The 17,045-nt window shown below is 42.1% G+C and overlaps 1 protein-coding gene and 1 long non-coding RNA gene across 2 annotated transcripts in view; one reads left to right on the top strand and one right to left on the bottom strand.

Moving 5' to 3' along the window:
- Nucleotides 1–458: 458 nt before the first annotated feature.
- The window catches only part of LOC146667318 (teneurin-3-like), a 29,855-nt gene continuing 13,268 nt past the window's right edge, over nt 459–17,045 (top strand). The window contains exons 1-3 of the mRNA XM_085408325.1: nt 459–571; nt 13,274–13,385; nt 15,837–15,907. Coding sequence (XP_085264451.1) covers nt 469–571; nt 13,274–13,385; nt 15,837–15,907 — 286 coding nt within the window. The 5' untranslated portion in view covers nt 459–468. The remainder of the gene's footprint in view (nt 572–13,273; nt 13,386–15,836; nt 15,908–17,045) is intronic.
- LOC146667319 (uncharacterized) lies at nt 5,148–10,744 on the bottom strand. Its single transcript, XR_014912038.1, has 4 exons — nt 10,611–10,744; nt 8,909–8,953; nt 8,689–8,744; nt 5,148–5,344 (listed from the first exon to the last, which is right to left on the bottom strand). It is a non-coding gene; the product is annotated as an uncharacterized LOC146667319 (long non-coding RNA).

Genomic DNA, 17,045 nt, shown 5'->3' with positions numbered 1-17,045 from the left:
AGTTGTAGAAGTTCAACATCAGAGATCTGGGAATGTGTGCGCTCCGCAGTCTCCTCAGGTAGTAGAGGCGCTGTTGGGCCTTCCGTACAACTGAGGTGATATGGTTGCCCCAGGACAGGTCCTCGGTCACAGTTACCCCCAAGAATTTAAAACTGCTCACCCTCTCCACCGCCTCACTGCCAATGAAGAGAGGCAGATGGTTGTTATGACCCCTCTTCCGGAAATCTACAATAATCTCCTTGGTCTTTTTGGTGTTTAAGACCAAGTTATTGTCGTGGCACCATGACTCTAGTTGTTGCACCTCTGTCCTTTTTTGTCCCTATGTGTGATTGTAGGTGGACCAACAACCCTTCACTCTTTGTCTAGCGCTCTCTCACTCATTTTTTCTTCTTTGTTTTTTATTCATCTGTCTTTCTCTCTCTTTCTGTTCATCTTTCTGTCTACGCAGCTGTACAGCAGTATGCCTGTATGTTTGCCAGCAGCATAAGAAGAAGCATTATGGAAGTGAAAGAGCGACGTCCATACTGCTCCCTAACAAAGAGCCGGAAGGACAAAGAGGGGCCATACAGTGGTGAGACAGCTCATTTAGAACATTCATAGAGTCTTTTATGTTTCTTTTATTATGTATGTGTTTGTCCATCCATTCATTTCATGAGTCAGCCAAGAGCTGACTGATATATATATATACCCACATAGCAGACGGGTCTGGCCCGGATCTGGTATCAAGCCAGCACTGCTGGCTGACTTCTGGTGTGGTAAGTGGTATATCATCCAGATATGGGCCAGGTCTGGCATAGATGGCACTGTTTATGTGATGGCATGCCACATCTGGTCTGATTGTGGTTTGCTGTGTGTGGCCCAGGCTCATAGAAAACAGGTCTGGCCCGGATCCAGCATCAAGCTGGCACTTTTTCTGACTGACTGATGTCATGGCAGGGTGTATGTCAACCAGATCTGGGCCAGGTCCGGCAATGATGGCACTATTTATGTTCCTATTTTCCTACTTTAGTTAGAAGACCCAAATGCCATGTTGCAATACTATACTGCTATGGTAGCCAACGTTTCACATGTGGCTTTGACAGGTTTGTGGGTGTACACATTATTCAAAACCCTGTGAGCTACAGCCAGTTGGTGGCTGTAGCTCAGGAGGTAGAGTAGGTCACCTATTGATTGGAAGGTTAGTGGTTCAATCCCTGGCTCCTCCAGTCTGCATGTCAAGAGTGTGAATGTGTATGAATGTAGTTAGGAAGCAGTCAGTTTAGAGAAAGTGTGTGATTGGGTGAATGTGCCATGTTGTATAGAGCAGTTTGAGTAATCTGGGAGAGTAGAAAAGCGCTATATAAGAATCAGTCCATTCACTGTCTGAACAGAGTTTTGTCATGTTACTTTTGCACTGTTATGTTCCGACACATGTTGTTATTACATGGCTTGATTAAGGTACACATTAGGCTGACATCTGGGACCAGAGCTGAAACTGTTCTGGGCCAGCACAGGGCCAGAACAGTGTGTCTGCAAGTGACCCATGGCTGCACACAACTTACACTGGGCCCACATACAGCAAAGATTGACAGCCCTTTGGTGGCCCAGATCAGGTTTACCAGAGGTAGCACATGGGCCAGCACAGGACCTCCAGTGTGTCTGCAACTGCCCTTGTGCTGGTCCATGTGTGGGCCACATCTGGCAAACCTGATCTGGGCCACAAAATGCCTTTGATGGCGGTATGTGGGCCATGTGTAAGCACATTGTGTGGGCTAGATCTGGGCCATACCAATTTTGCTATGTGGGTATATATATAAAAGACGAGGAATCCCCTGACCATGCATGAAGGGTTTCACCCCAAGTCCAGCACCCTGAGACTGCACGCTAAGTGGAAGAAAGGAAGCCGGGGACTACTGAGTGTTACTACCACAGTCCAGGATGAGACAACGAACACGAGTACACCAGAAAGATGGCCGCCACCAGTGTGCTCAGTGAATACCTCAGGAAGCAGAAACCTAAGAAATGGGAGCAAGAGGAGGAACAATCATGGAAAGACAGGTCCCTGCACGTTATGTACCACCAGCAGATAGAAGAAGTGACTGACATCCAGAAATCCTACCAGTGGCTGGACAAAGCTGGACTGAAAGACAGCACAGAGGCACTAATCATGGCAGCACAGTAACAAGCTCTGAGCACAAGATCCATAGAGGCTGGGGTCTATCACACTTGGTAAGACCCCAGGTGCAGGCTGTGTAAAGATGCCCCTGATACAATCCAGCGCATAACAGCAGGGTGCAAGTTGCTAGCCCTAGCAGGCATGGCATACATGGAACGCCATAACCAAGTGGCCGGCATAGTATACAGAAACATCTGTGCCGAGTATGGCCTGGAAATCCCGAGGTCAAAATGGGAGACACAATACAGAATGAGAGCAACATCAGGAAAAAGGAACACAAGAAGCAGGAGAAATACCAAGGGCTAACAGAAGAGCTCAAGACGATGAGGAGTGTGAAGGTAACAGTGGTCCCAATGGTAATCGGAGCACTCAGCAGTGATCAGTGAGATGCTTGGCTATAAGTTGAACAGCTACAAGGAGCAGTACTCTCCATGGAGAAGAAGACTAGAGGCCAAGATCAAGGTAGCACGGAAGGAAGTAGGCCTAAGTATGGTATAACAGGGAGATAGGCAGGAAAATAAACCAGCTGTTCTCTCAGAACCAGCCAAGAGGTACTCTTAGTGGCAGGAGAACAATGTGAGAACACCACCACCAAGGCTGAAGATGGAGCAATACTGGAAGAACATAAGGGAGAAATACACAACCAAAATGTCAATGCTCAGTAGCTAGTGGATCTAAGAGAAGACCACAGCAACCTCCCTGAACAGGATCCAGTAACCATCACTGTAGCAGACATTCAAAAAAGGGTCTCCAGTATGAAGAGCTGGTCAGCACCAGGCCCCGACATGGTTTATGCCTTCTGGCTGAAGAGCTGACTGCACTTCATGAGTGTCTGGCAGCATAAATAAACCACTGAAGGACGGACAGTCCTGATCCCCAAGGTTCCCCAGAAGGGACCAGTCCCATCCAACTACCAGCCAATAACCTGCCTCGCTACCACATGGCTGCTGGCATCATAGCAGCTAAGATGAGCAGGCACATGGCTCAATACATGAGCGGGGCACAGAAAGGGATTGGCAAGAATACCAGAGGAGCAAAACACCAGCTACTGGTAGACAGAGCAGTTGCCCAAGACTGCAAGACTAGGCTGACCAACATGTGCACTGCCTGGATTGATTACAAGAAGGCCTATGACTCGATGCCCCACAGCTGGAGACTGGAATGTCTACAATTGTATAAAATCAACAGGAGCCTAAGAGCCTTCATCATGAACTCAATGGGGATGTTGAAAACAACACTAAAGGCCAACTTAAAGCAAACAGCACAAGTCACCATCAATTGCGGGATCTACCAAGGAGATGCTCTGTCCCCAGTACTGTTCTGCATAGGCCTGAACCTCCTCAATGGGATGTCTTGATGCATGCTCAGTCATCCAGGTAAGTGAATCCCAAAAGTTGATTCTGTTTATCTGGATGTAGCGTTTTCAGTGGGAGAAATGTTTGGTCACTCATCCAAGTGACTCAGTAATGATCAAGGAACTGACCTCACAGTCCATTGTTTAGTGGGCTAGTTTGTGCAAAAGCACTGTTTATAAGGTTGGGGAAACCTGCAGTCAGCTGAGACTGAAAAGTCACTTGGATGAGTGATGAAACATTTCTCCCACTGAAAACGCTACATCCAGATGAACAGAAAAAAACTTTTTGTGGTTCTAAGTGAGATCATTGACAAGACTGGCTATGGATACCCACTACAAGATGGAGCAATTGTCAGCCAACTGCTCTACATGGATGACATCAAGCTATATACCAAGAGTGAACGAGACATCGATTCACTGATCCACACCACCGGGGTATACAGCAATAACATCGGGATGTCATTCGGACTAGAGAAGTGCAGTCAGACGATAACAAAGAGAAGGAAGATAGTCAGAACTGCCAGAAGGCAATATTGCAGACACAGAGGACAGCTAAAGTACCTGCGAATCCCACAGGCAAATGAAGAGGCCGCTAGGAAAGCTGCAACCACCAAGTACCTGCAGAGGGTCAGGCAAGTCCTTAGGAGTCAGCTGAATGGTAAGAATAAGATCCAGGCTATCAACACCTACGCCCTGCCTGTGATCAGGTACCCTGCTGGGGTAATAAGCTGGCCAAAGGCGGCGATGGAAGCCACTGACATCAAGACCAGGAAGCTCCTTACTGTGCATGAGGGTTTCACCCCAAGTTCAGCTGTACGCTAAGCTGAAGGAAGGAGGCCGGGCAGTAGTAGCAATACCGAATGTCAGCAACGAACACAACGGAACACAAGACGCAGGAGAAGTACCAAGGGCTCAGAGAAGATGTGGAGGGTGAAGGCAACAGTGGTCCCAGTGGTAATCGGAGCGCTAGGTACAGTGACTCCCAAGCTAGGCGAGTATCTCCAGCAGATCCCAGGAACAACATCTGAGATCTCTGTTCAGAAGAGCGCAGTCCTACACTGTAAAATCTAATTAGTTCCCAGAACTCAAAAAAACTATGTAAACTCGTCGCCTCAAAAGAACTAAGTAAAGCTTACTTAAGATGACTGTTAGGACAACAGCCATCATTGCAAGTCTGCAGTATTAAGAATAACTTGATATTTCTGACTGTACAGAACTAATTGTTTACCTACTGACAAACATTTCAAGTTCAACTGAATGAAAAAACTATTTGTAGTAACCTGAATATGATTAAAAATAATTAACAACACTTTTTGTAATGACGTTAAAATCAGCCCAACTTTTATTTTCAAACACAACAAAGTATAAGAGCCAACATACTGGACACTGTTTGGCTGAACAACAAGCAATTATATTGCCATCACTGTTATAATCTTACAATGAAACAAAGTCTCAGATGTAATTATTCTGAAAATAAGTTTAGGCCTACCACAAGTTTGTTTTGTACTTACATTACTTATATAACCGAAATAAAATATTTGTAGTTCTGTCACAAGTGCAGTCTCTGATTTAAACAACACATTTGTTTTTCATTCCAACACATGAGCTGGAATGTTGTATTATTTTAAGGATGCATGTTTCCAGTCCAGGCATTACTGCCTGAATGACTGTCATGGATCGAGGTGATCCAAATGTAGGTGCAGAAGAAAGTCTTTAACTTCCCTTAAGTACAGTGGCAGTGGATGTGGGTTGGAGATGCAATGAGCTTGAACCTGCAGGCGACCATCTTCACTGACCACACCATCTGTGACGGAGGACTCATCTCTCCTGGTGTCCTGCAAGCAAACAATCATATTTTTTGGAACATGAACTTAATTGCTTTCTTAAAACATTTTTTTCTGCATTTGGTATAAAACAAACTCAAATTTAGACAATCTCAGGCTCCCTCCCCACCGGAGAGGTGACATTCAATGTCCCACTGTCAGTCTGGATAGCCGTGACCGCCACCCAACACACAATAATGTCATGAAAGCATCATTTTAAAAAGGGCTATGCAAACATGGCCAATAACTTTCATTCTAAGATGTGCAAAATGATTTGGGCACAAAACAAATTTTGCTGTTAGAAAACTTGCAGACTTCACTATATACAGTGTAGACCCTCTAAACTAAGTTTGGGAGATGTGATCTTTCAAGAAATGCAGACAAACTGTTGTTGTTCGTTTACTTACACAGCATGTCTTGTAGAATTAAGCTTCAAGGTTCAAGGTTCTTTATTTGTCACATGCATAGTTATACAAGTATAACACACAGTGAAATGTAGCCTGACACGCTCCTCGACATGTGCAAAAAAATTCGGGGGGGGCGGGGGGTGTAGAGGAAAAACATTATATATATATATATATATATGCTTGGATGCAGTGAGATGCTTGGCTACAAGTTGAACAGCCACAAGGGGCAGTACCCTCCATGGAGAAGGAGGCTAGAGGGCAAGATCAAAGTAGCACGGAGGGAGGTTAGCCAACTAACGGAGTTGCAGAAAGGTGCGACGAATAAGGTGCCTAAGAAATACAGCAAGCTGTCCATACCTGAGGCCTTGGAAACTGCCAAGCAAAGACTCACAGCCTTGGCCAGCCGCTTGAGGAGGTACACCAGAGAGATAGAAGGCAGGAGAATAAACCAGCTGTTCTCCACAGAACCAGCAAAGGTGTACTCTCAGTGGCAAGGGAACAATAAGAGAACAGCACCACCAAGGCTGGAGACGGAGCAATACTGGAAGAGCATATGGGAGAAGGATGCAACCCATAACGGCAATGCTCAGTGGCTAGTGGATCTGAGGGCAGACCACAGCGACCTCCCTGAACAGGGTCCAGTAACCATCACAGTGGCAGATATCCAAGAAAGGGTCTCCAGTATGAAGAGTTGGACAGCACCAGGGCCCGACATGGTTCACGCCTACTGGCTGAAGAAGCTGACTGCACTCCACGAGCGTCTGGCAGCACAAATGAACCAGCTGCTAGTTAACGAGAGACACCCGGAATGGCTAACTGAAGGCCGGACGGTCCTGATCCCCAAGGACCCCAAGAAGGGACCGGTCCCCTCCAACTACCGACCAATAACCTGCCTCAGTACTACATGGAAGCTCCTGTCAGGCATCATATCGGCTAAGATGAACAGGCACATGGGTCAATACATGAGCGGGACACAGAAAGGAATTGGCAAGAATACCAGAGGCGCAAAACACCAGCTACTGGTAGACAGAACAATCAGCCGAGACTGCAAGACCAGACTGACCAACCTGTGCACTGCCTGGATTGATTACAAGAAGGCCTATGACTCAATGCCCCACAGCTGGATACTGGAATGCCTAGAATTGTACAAGATCAATGGGACCCTAAGAGCCTTCATCAGGAACTCAATGGGGATGTGGCGTACAACACTAGAGGCCAACTCCAAGCCCATAGCACAAGTTACCATCAAGTGCGGGATCTACCAAGGAGATGCTCTGTCCCCACTGCTGTTCTGCATAGGCCTGAACCCCCTCAGTGAGATCATTAACAAGACTGGCTACGGATACCGACTACGGAACGGAGCAGTTGTCAGCCACCTCCTGTACATGGATGACATCAAGCTGTATGCCAAGAGTGAACGAGACATCGATTCACTGATCCACACTACCAGGCTATACAGCAATGACATTGGAATGTCGTTCGGACTGGAGAAGTGTAGTCGGATGGTAACAAAGAGAGGGAAGGTAGTCAGAACTGAGGGGATTGAACTACCAGAAGGCAACATTGCAGACATAGAGGACAGTTACAAGTACCTGGGGATCCCGCAGGCAAATGGGAACCATGAAGAGGCCGCTAGAAAGGCTGCAACCACCAAGTACCTGCAGAGGGTCAGGCAAGTCCTGAGGAGTCAGCTGAATGGTAAGAACAAGATCCGGGCCATCAACACATACGCCCTGCCCGTGATCAGGTACCCTGCTGGGGTAATAGGCTGGCCAAAGGAGGAGATAGAAGCCACTGACATAAAGACAAGAAAGCTCCTGACCATGCATGGAGGGTTTCACCCCAAGTCCAGCACCCTGAGGCTGTACGCTAAGCGGAAGGAAGGGGGCCGGGGACTGGTGAGTGTCAGCACCACAGTCCAGGATGAGACAAGGAACATCCAAGAATACATTGGGAAGATGGCCCCAACTGACCGAGTGCTCAGTGAATACCTCAGGCAGCAGAAACCCAAGAAAGAGGAGGGAGACGAGGAACCATCATGGAAGGACAGGCCCCTGCACGGTATGTACCACCGGCAGATAGAGGAGGTGGCTGATATCCAGAAATCCTACCAGTGGCTGGACAAAGCTGGACTGAAAGACAGCACAGAGGCACTAATCATGGCAGCACAAGAACAAGCTCTGAGCACAAGATCCATAGAGGCTGGGGTCTATCACACCAGGCAAGACCCCAGGTGCAGGCTGTGTAAAGATGCCCCAGAGACAATCCAGCACATAACAGCAGGGTGCAAGATGCTAGCAGGCAAGGCATACATGGAACGCCATAACCAAGTGGCCGGCATAGTGTACAGGAACATCTGTGCCGAGTATAACCTGGAAGTCCCGAGGTCAAAATGGGAGATGCCCCCAAGGGTGGTGGAGAATGACCGAGCTAAGATCCTGTGGGACTTCCAGATACAGACGGACAAAATGGTGGTGGCTAACCAACCGGACATAGTGGTGGTAGACAAACAGAAGAAGACGGCCGTAGTGATCGATGTAGCGGTTCCGAATGACAGCAATATCAGGAAGAAGGAACACGAGAAGCTGGAGAAATACCAAGGGCTCAGAGAAGAGCTGGAGAGGATGTGGAGGCTGAAGGTAACGGTGGTCCCCGTGGTAATCGGAGCACTAGGTGCGGTGACTCCCAAGCTAGGCGAGTGGCTCCAGCAGATCCCGGGAATAACATCGGAGATCTCTGTCCAGAAGAGCGCAGTCCTGGGAACAGCTAAGATACTGCGCAGGACCCTCAAGCTCCCAGGCCTCTGGTAGAGGACCCGAGCTTGAAGGATAAACCGCCCGCAGGGGCGTGCTGGGTGTTTATATATATATATATATATATATATATGGTGAATTCTGTACATTAATATGAATAGACATCTGACTATTTTACAGGATAGACAATATAAACATATTTAAAATTAACTGGAGTCACCAGCAACAGCATAGTGCAGTCATATCTCAAGTCTAATAACAGAAGACAGGAAAAGATCAGTACAGAAACAACTTCCCCAAACCAAAGCACAAATAAAACAATAAGTGAAACAGGCTGATCTAAAGTATGATTAAAGTTCAGCCTGATTAATATAAATGTCACTGACAGTTGCTAATATATTGGAAAACCAAAATACTTACTGATGTCTTTCTGTCCAGCAGCAGGAGTGCTGGTCCCGAGCCTCAAAGACAGTAAGAAGCAAGCAGAGGGAGAAAACACAGAAGCTGATTTGATCCTTAATGGCTGTGCAATCATAATAACTTACAACACAGAGGGTCAATGTAGACCCCATACAACCAAATTAGATGAACACATATAGTAATAAAAACAGCATCTACTACTGTGTCTGAATGTGTGGTATTGGCACTGTCAGTTTAGTGTGTTTAAAAAAAGACCCCCGAATTTAAATATAATCATTACATGCTTGTTCAAAGCTAACCTCCAGTATATAAAGTTTCTTATAAGCAATATGACCAGATCTAACATATGGCAGGGTTTATATGTAACATAATGTTTCTTATGATTCAACTGTGTAATTTAACTTAATTCTTTAGAAGGACAACAATACTTTATTCTCAGTTATAAAGCCAACCTAGACTTCAACCATTTAACAGGCCACTAATCTGGATTATAGCTTTCACAACAAAACTTGTTTTTAAGCACGTTTTAACAAAACAAATACTATTGTTAATATTATTATTTAAATTGTAATTAAACAGAAAAGTGGTTAAATATAAAAGCAGTTTGCTTATGTTGTTAAAGAAAGTCTAGATTTGACATTAATAGATGCCACAGATGTTCAAAAGCTGCCACAAAGCATTAAAAAAATAGACGTCTTCAAAAACGTTGGAGCATTTTTGCAAATATGTGATGTCTTGATAAATCGAGCAGATACTTGAACTTTACACAGCTACATTCTTGCCTGAAAATATCTTAAAAGTTTATTTTGTGACCCGGGAAATGTAATATTTAAAGTTTTTTTAGCTGCGCTCCTCCGCCATTGCCGCGTTTGAGTTTTGGACAATTGCATTCTGGGATATTTAGCTGTACCACGTCCCTCGAAGTCCACACAAGTCAGGATACATGCTCGATAAAACGAGAGGAGCAAAAACACATCCCGGAAATTTTCGCGTTCCCAGCTTCATGTGTACTTTGAACTGGAACAGTACTTGTTGTCCAACGTATCACAAGTCCACGAGACCACAAGTACACACAAGTACACATAGACAGGCTCCGACAACCACGGCCTCCGTTTCCCCAGACTACCCTTTCTGGGTCACCAAATAAACTTTTAAGATATTTTCAGGCGAGAATGTAGCTGTGTAATGCTCAAATATCTACTTAATTTATCAAAATATCACATATTTGCAAAAGTGCTTCCATGTTTTCGGAGAGCTCTGTTATCCACCAGCGCGATAGCTGACCGGGAGGTCAAGGCTCAATAGAGTCCGCGAGCACAGCTAACTGCTGGCGTATTATTTTCAACCCCCCTGCGGTCTTTTGCTACTCAGGTTAAACATGATATAAATAATTAGTTAGTTAGTTATGGCTATGGATTGAAAATACCCCCCACACCACACCCCACCCCTAACGGCTGCACCTCCCGAAGAATTTTGTCTGGGCTCTTATCTCACTTTTTTATTTCAAACAATCAACAGAAAATTTCACAGACATATTTTATAAGGTTTTTAAGGCTGTGGTGTTAATTTTTAAGTAACATGATCCCAGCGGCAGCAGCAACGCTAGGCTAACACTAACTAGCTAGCAAGATTATAAACCTGGTGCTAAACTAAGAGAAGCCACAAAATCAGTTTGAATAAGAGTAAACATTTACTCACCAAGTCAGTGTATCAGGTAAAGATCCACAGCAATGACAATAATCTCTTGAGCTGACGCTTCTCCAGGTTTGCTCAACATATTCCATAACAAATGCACCATGAACATGCGGACTGATCCGAGAGGGAGGAGGACGGTAGTGTTTTCAAACCACATCGTTTCATCCTTCCGCCCTGAGAAGCAACATTTCCAGCTTACTTAGCTTTTCTAAGTTAAGAAAACTCAAATAAATTGAGTTGATCAGCATTTTTGCATAACAAGTACTGGTAAGTTACTTAAATTGAGTTCTAATAACAAATTGATAAAAAACTGAGTTCTGCCTACTTAATATTTTTAATTAAACACAATATTACATTTTACAGTGTAGGAACAGCAAAGATACTACGCAGGACCCTCAGATTCCCAGCCCTCCGGTAGAAGACCCAAACTTGAAGGATAGACTGCCCGCAGGGACGAGAGGGGAATTTATATATTGCATGCTTCCTGTGACTGTGAAGGCTTAGGTTCTTAGGTTTTCTTTAATGCCATCTATAATTCCATTCTCAATTATAATTTAATTATATTAAAACAACAATCAGTAAATGAATTAAACACTAAACATAAAAACAGCTGAGATTCTTTTTAAATCATGACTGGGTAACAGGATCAGGAAAGCATTGCAGCAAGATTGTGAGGCCTCCTCAGTAGATTATCATAGAGATTGTTTGTCAAATGATTTCTGTGCATACACAGGTTGCGTTGATGTCCATGTGCTGTAGAGCTAGACAATCGTCTGCAACCCTTACAATGTAATCTACATATACCACCATTCTTATTCATTATTATTAAGATATTGGTCCTCACAGTATATAAATATTTTATTACTACATTGTACTACCACAAGAGTATTCAAAAGCCAAATAGCAAACTCCTGTCAGTTTCCTGTTTTTTAGATGAGCTGTTACATTTTGTTACAACTAAATTTTGGCCTGGCTCTGTCTTTGGTTTGTGTATATCACCTCATTTTTTACTCCTGAGAAGTCAAAGGTATGTCAGGAGTGGCTTCGTGTGGTGATGATTTTGTCTTCCTTGAGTTTATCTTATCCATCTGCATGTTTCTTAAACATACCGCAATGTTTGATTTTGGATATTAAACATTCAAAATTATTATTTGATTTGACCGTACACTTTTCTGTCCCTCGTATGTGTGAATAATTTTGTTTATATTATAATATGATTGGATTTATTCAATAAAAAGAGAAGCTATTTTAATGTAGTTGTTATCAAGGACATTTTATTCTTTTTTTTAATTTAATTTTATAAGTTGATGCTTTCTAAGCGTTTTGAGACCAAAACTTCTTTCTGTTAGTTATTAATGGAACAGACACAACATAAAAATCACGTAGTCTGCAGTGACTTACCCTCCTCAGTAAATCCAGTAAATGCAACCTGGTTTCATTATTTGTTTTGTGTCTTTTTTCGATTAAAGAAGAAGCTAAATTACGATGAAATGATTGGTGGAGAGCTTACTACTACTGTCAGTAATCCTGAAATTTTCTTTGAAGCTATTATGTTATAATAGTTTAACATAAACGTGTAACATAAAATAATATCAACAGTTCAGTTCAGTTTATGCCAAGAATCACTTAATAACTTAGGTTTAATTCTTAGGTTGCTTATTGTTTAAAGGTTTGCCTTGGTGTTTATTCCCTCAGTTTTTTCACAGCATTCCTGTCTCTGGGAATTCCCCTATACTTAGCTCAGTTCTGCCGGTGTTTATCTGCTAGTTTTTGCATCTCACTTCTTGTTTTATTTTGTTATCACTTGTGTATTGTGCTTAACCTATTTACCTATCTGGTTACCCTCTTTTAGTCAAGGTTGGTTTAGTTCTTTAGTTCTGTGTCATTTCTCATTAGCCCTTGCAGTGTGTATTTAAAGCCTAGGGACATGTAGGTAGAAAACAGCAGAAGTTCTCTGTGTAGGACATGAGGAGACGGAAGTAATTAGTAAAGCAAGTAAACTACAGCTTCACAGCTCATCTTCAAGCCATTGAGCATTCGTTTTCAGCACCTTAGTTGGCACTGTTTGTAACTTGTGCTGATAAAAATGAAAGTGTCTCATTGATGGTTATTGATTATATTATTGTATCCTTCCTCAATGAAATTATTTGTTGGAAGTCAAAATATTTGCTGTTGTAAATTAACCTCCTGGACCTGGTGTCCACATATGTGGACATCACATTTTGGGTTATTTAGACCAAATACTCAATTTAGCACTACAAAGGCCCGATATCCACTCACGAGGACATTATACTGCTACTGTTCTATTGAAATTTTAAATAAATATCCTCATATGTGGCTCTCATTTTTCTTAGAAACAAAAATTAGGTAAAAAAAAAACAAACCATCTGGTAATTCTTTATTTTTACATTCATCGGGTCCCAATCAGCCCAAATACCAAAGAGAACTTAAAAATGCTGCCGTGGAAGAGTTCAGGTCTTAGGAGGTTAAACTACCAACATTTTAAGCAAGTAAAACTGAAAAGTGTGTTGGGCCTGGCAGACATTTGCACCCTTCTCGTTCAGAGTTGATTTTGATGCTCTACTTTAACTGTACATAGTGATGGATTATGGCTTGAGCTGCATCTACATAAAGACTTTTTAATCTGTCTATTTTATGTTTATCAGGGGACAGTGAAGGCTGTGCTATTGGTTCCCAGGGACTCCGGGTCCCCACCCAGAAGTCCTATTCCTCCAGTGAAACACTAAAGGCTTTTGACCAGCACCAAGACCAGACCAGGTTAGAAAATAGATGACACGCATATTATCTTCTGTTTTGTTGAGCAATATCAGAACTGTGTCAAAAATGTCAAAAACACAAACTGCCGTGATTAGAATTTCTTTTCTGTATGTGAGTATCTCTATTTTTTCCTCTGTGTAATTCACCTTTGTAAACAGCTGGCTGAAAATCTACCGTATTAATTATACTCTATTGAATAAACCTACATATATGGGAATTTATAAGCAAAGTTTATCTCTACTTAAAAAGACTTAGGTTGACGTAGACCTTCCTCAGTCTTGGCCAGCTGCCGCTTTTCCCAACCTTATAAGCAGAACATTTGCATTATGACCGAAACTAGCACCACTGACAAGAACGGGCCATGAGGTCAGCCTTGACCATCGATGAATGGTCACAGAGGGAGTCAGGGCCTTTTTTGATATGATGCTCTTCTTCTTCCCTAGCCATTGTGTCTGTGGTGATGGTGTTCGCTCTGTGTTGGGTCATTTTGATGATATTTGTGTCCAGTGGATGATGAGACTATATTATTAAAAAAATTCCCCTCTCACCCCTCCCGTCTGTCCTTCAAGCTCAGGTCCTCTACCAGAGGCCTGGGAGCTTGAGGGCCCTCGCAGTATCTTAGCTGTTCGTGGGACTGTGCTCTCCTGAGATCTCGGATGTTGTTTACGGTGCACATCGACTTTAAATGTCCCCCATTACTCAAGGAAATCTCAGTCTAAGAAGGCTAGCCTGTCATTTTTCATATTCTTCTAGTGAAATTAATGTATTTGTCCACCAAGTTAACGTGACCAGTAAATTGTGGTTGTAGTTGTGAAACGTGTCTCACTGTCCACATGAACAGAATCAACTTTCTGGGATTTTCTTACCGCGATGACTCAGCATGCATAAAGACATTCAAATACAATGTTCTTAGTATAGACATTTATTTAATCATCTTACAGTAATCATTACTTAATGCTGTTTTGTATAATTCCAGTAAATATATGTAGGTTAATTTACTAGTAGGGGTGGGCGATATAAACGATATACGATAGAAACGATATAAATTTGGCCAACGATAGAGATTTTGATTATACCGCTCTATCGCGATAGCGCATGTTGATAATGTCATCAAGCTGCGCCTGTTTTGGTTGAAAGCATCGCAGCGGCTAAAACCATTATCATCTGTAAATTATGACGGGCAACAGTCACAGCAAAGAGATGAAGCACTCTTGAAATATGGGGAAAGCCAAAAACTGTGCTTCCTCCACTTCCGTAACATCGATTCATTAATGTTGAATTCTCTCGCAGCTACTCTGTTCCCATGTTGTTGCAGTATATTAATAACTAACCTCGTATTGTGGATGAATAATCTCAGTTGTTCTCCTGACTGAAGGTTGGCCCGTGTACAGCATCCTGCTATGCGATTGCATTTGTCCCTGACCACCAGAATCCCTCACGTTAACTTTTATCGAGTGGAAGAAAAGTTGGCGTTCATCCTCCAGCTTCACTGTGCTAATGTTATGCTAACATAGCTGTGTCGCTAGCAATCACGTAGCACAACATTATATACCAGCTAGCCCAACTTCAGTAACCCTGCAAACGCCACTGCTGTTTAGTTTTCTGTCTTCATTTATGTTGGAAGTGATAGCAGAGCTGTACGTTTGAATTAGTTTCAAAAATCTCTCAGTCAGGACATGCTATATCATGTTTAGGTGGAAACTAGCGAGCTAACTTCCTGTTAACTTGTAACTCCGTTAAATTTAAATTCTGTTTTCATGGATGCCTGGATGTTAAACTTAATTGTTACACCTGGTAAAGCAGCAACGCTGATGATTTTATTAAAGATGAAAGACTTTAGACTGTTTTTAACTCTCAGTGTTCCTTTGACTTTGGGACCTGAAGCTGACGGAGTTTTGGACCCAGATTACTCCGTGAAGCTCCTCACTACGGCAGCCGTAATGCTCTGACAATCCATCAAGCAGTGCGGCTTACCAAAGTTGTACTAAAACATTTTTAACAGATTTCTGCAGCCAAAATTGGTTCGAGGTCAGTAAGCACAACCAGAATTCATACATGAGGCACACTCTCGATTTTTGAGAAAATCAAAGGATTTCAAGTCCTTATAGTGTGGAAAATACATTATACAGAAGAAAAGAATATATCGAGATATATATCGTTACCGCACGTGCTTCAAATTATATCACGATATGGATTTTAGGCCATATCGCCCAGCCCTATTTACTAGTATCAGTTTTTTCATCATAAGAATTTGCACTTTGTCTGTTTTTCACTTTGATACATTTAGTTACATAACATTCATAAAAAAGCAGAGTGTAGTTTGTTTCCTGTATTTTTGATGATGGTATAATGATGATGTGGTAGTTGTATAGTTCCGAACATGGATCATCAAAAGTCTACAGCGTGTGTGCAGCACCTTCCTTTATCCTTTTTGCCCTTGGCTTTTGACAGGTTACTGTACGGAACAACCAAGGGACACAAGGACATGGTTCACCATGAAAAGGATGATTTTAACAGACAAGGTGAGAGTCTACAAAAGTGCACAGACAGCAATGCTATCCCCATCTATTTGTATGTGTGCACTAAGACCAACAAAACTACTGTAAAAAAGATATTTCCATCAGTTACTTTAGAAATATGAATTGTCTTTCTTTAAAAATATGATTACAATGTAGAGACATTAAAGTACATATAAATGAAATTTAAACAACCTAGAATTGTATGCATAAAATCTGCATAACCTAACATTAAAAGTATATATGACAGGAGTCCAGAAAGAGGATGGAAGCATATGATAATAAGTCTGAAGGCTATAATCGCCCAATGAAAGTGAAAAAGTGAGAAAAGAGAAAAATCACACAGTAAAATGAATAAAAATCAACAAAAGACTAAACCCATTTTTCTCCAAGTCCACTTACAACAGTATACGTTATTGAACATATAATAGAAAATTAGTCAGTTATCCTATCACCTGTATATTTGCAGCTATTTAAAGTGGAGAGGATGAATTCATGTCACATGAATTTGAACAGCACCACGGCTTCTCTCTTGCTGTGCTGTTAATCATAGAATGGTTTTATATCTGCTGATTGAAAATGAAGCACACACTTAGATTTTAAATATGTTTTTAAGGATTATCCTGTTATTTGAAAATGATTTGAGCTCAATTCCAGTTACTCCTCATTTCCAATTAAATGTAATTAAATCATATGAAATACAGATATCAAAGAAACAGCATTTGAAATAGAAAATTGAATTTTATTTATTTACTTTTACTTACTATTTAGCGTCTTCATTCTGTTGTATTGTATCTATTTTTAAATTATAGCAGATTTTTAAACAAGAGTACAGGAGGGAAAAAAAACGCAGACTTTACTTAGACTACTTTATTCCCATGTTACAGTCATTATTGAGAAAAAGTAATGTATTACATGTTACTCATTACCTTTCTTAAAAGTAATGCAGTACCTCACTTAATTACTCATCATAGAAAGTAATTTCGACAATACGTACGTTACTTTGTTATTCTGTAAAATGCCCTGAAACACATCAGTTATAAATAAACCTGAGGCTACACTCACACACCAACACAGATCCCTGTCTTACTGAGGAAATACATGCAACCTTTTTTATGTATGAGCACACACCTGACAAACCAAG

Source organism: Rhamphochromis longiceps, linkage group LG6, assembly GCF_057381845.1.
Source record: "Rhamphochromis longiceps isolate RC_006_pf linkage group LG6, R_longiceps_female_GT1.1, whole genome shotgun sequence".
Lineage (NCBI taxonomy): Eukaryota > Metazoa > Chordata > Actinopteri > Cichliformes > Cichlidae > Rhamphochromis > Rhamphochromis longiceps.
Note: the sequence above shows the minus strand (reverse complement) of the source record. Positions and strands in the feature narration are given on the sequence as shown.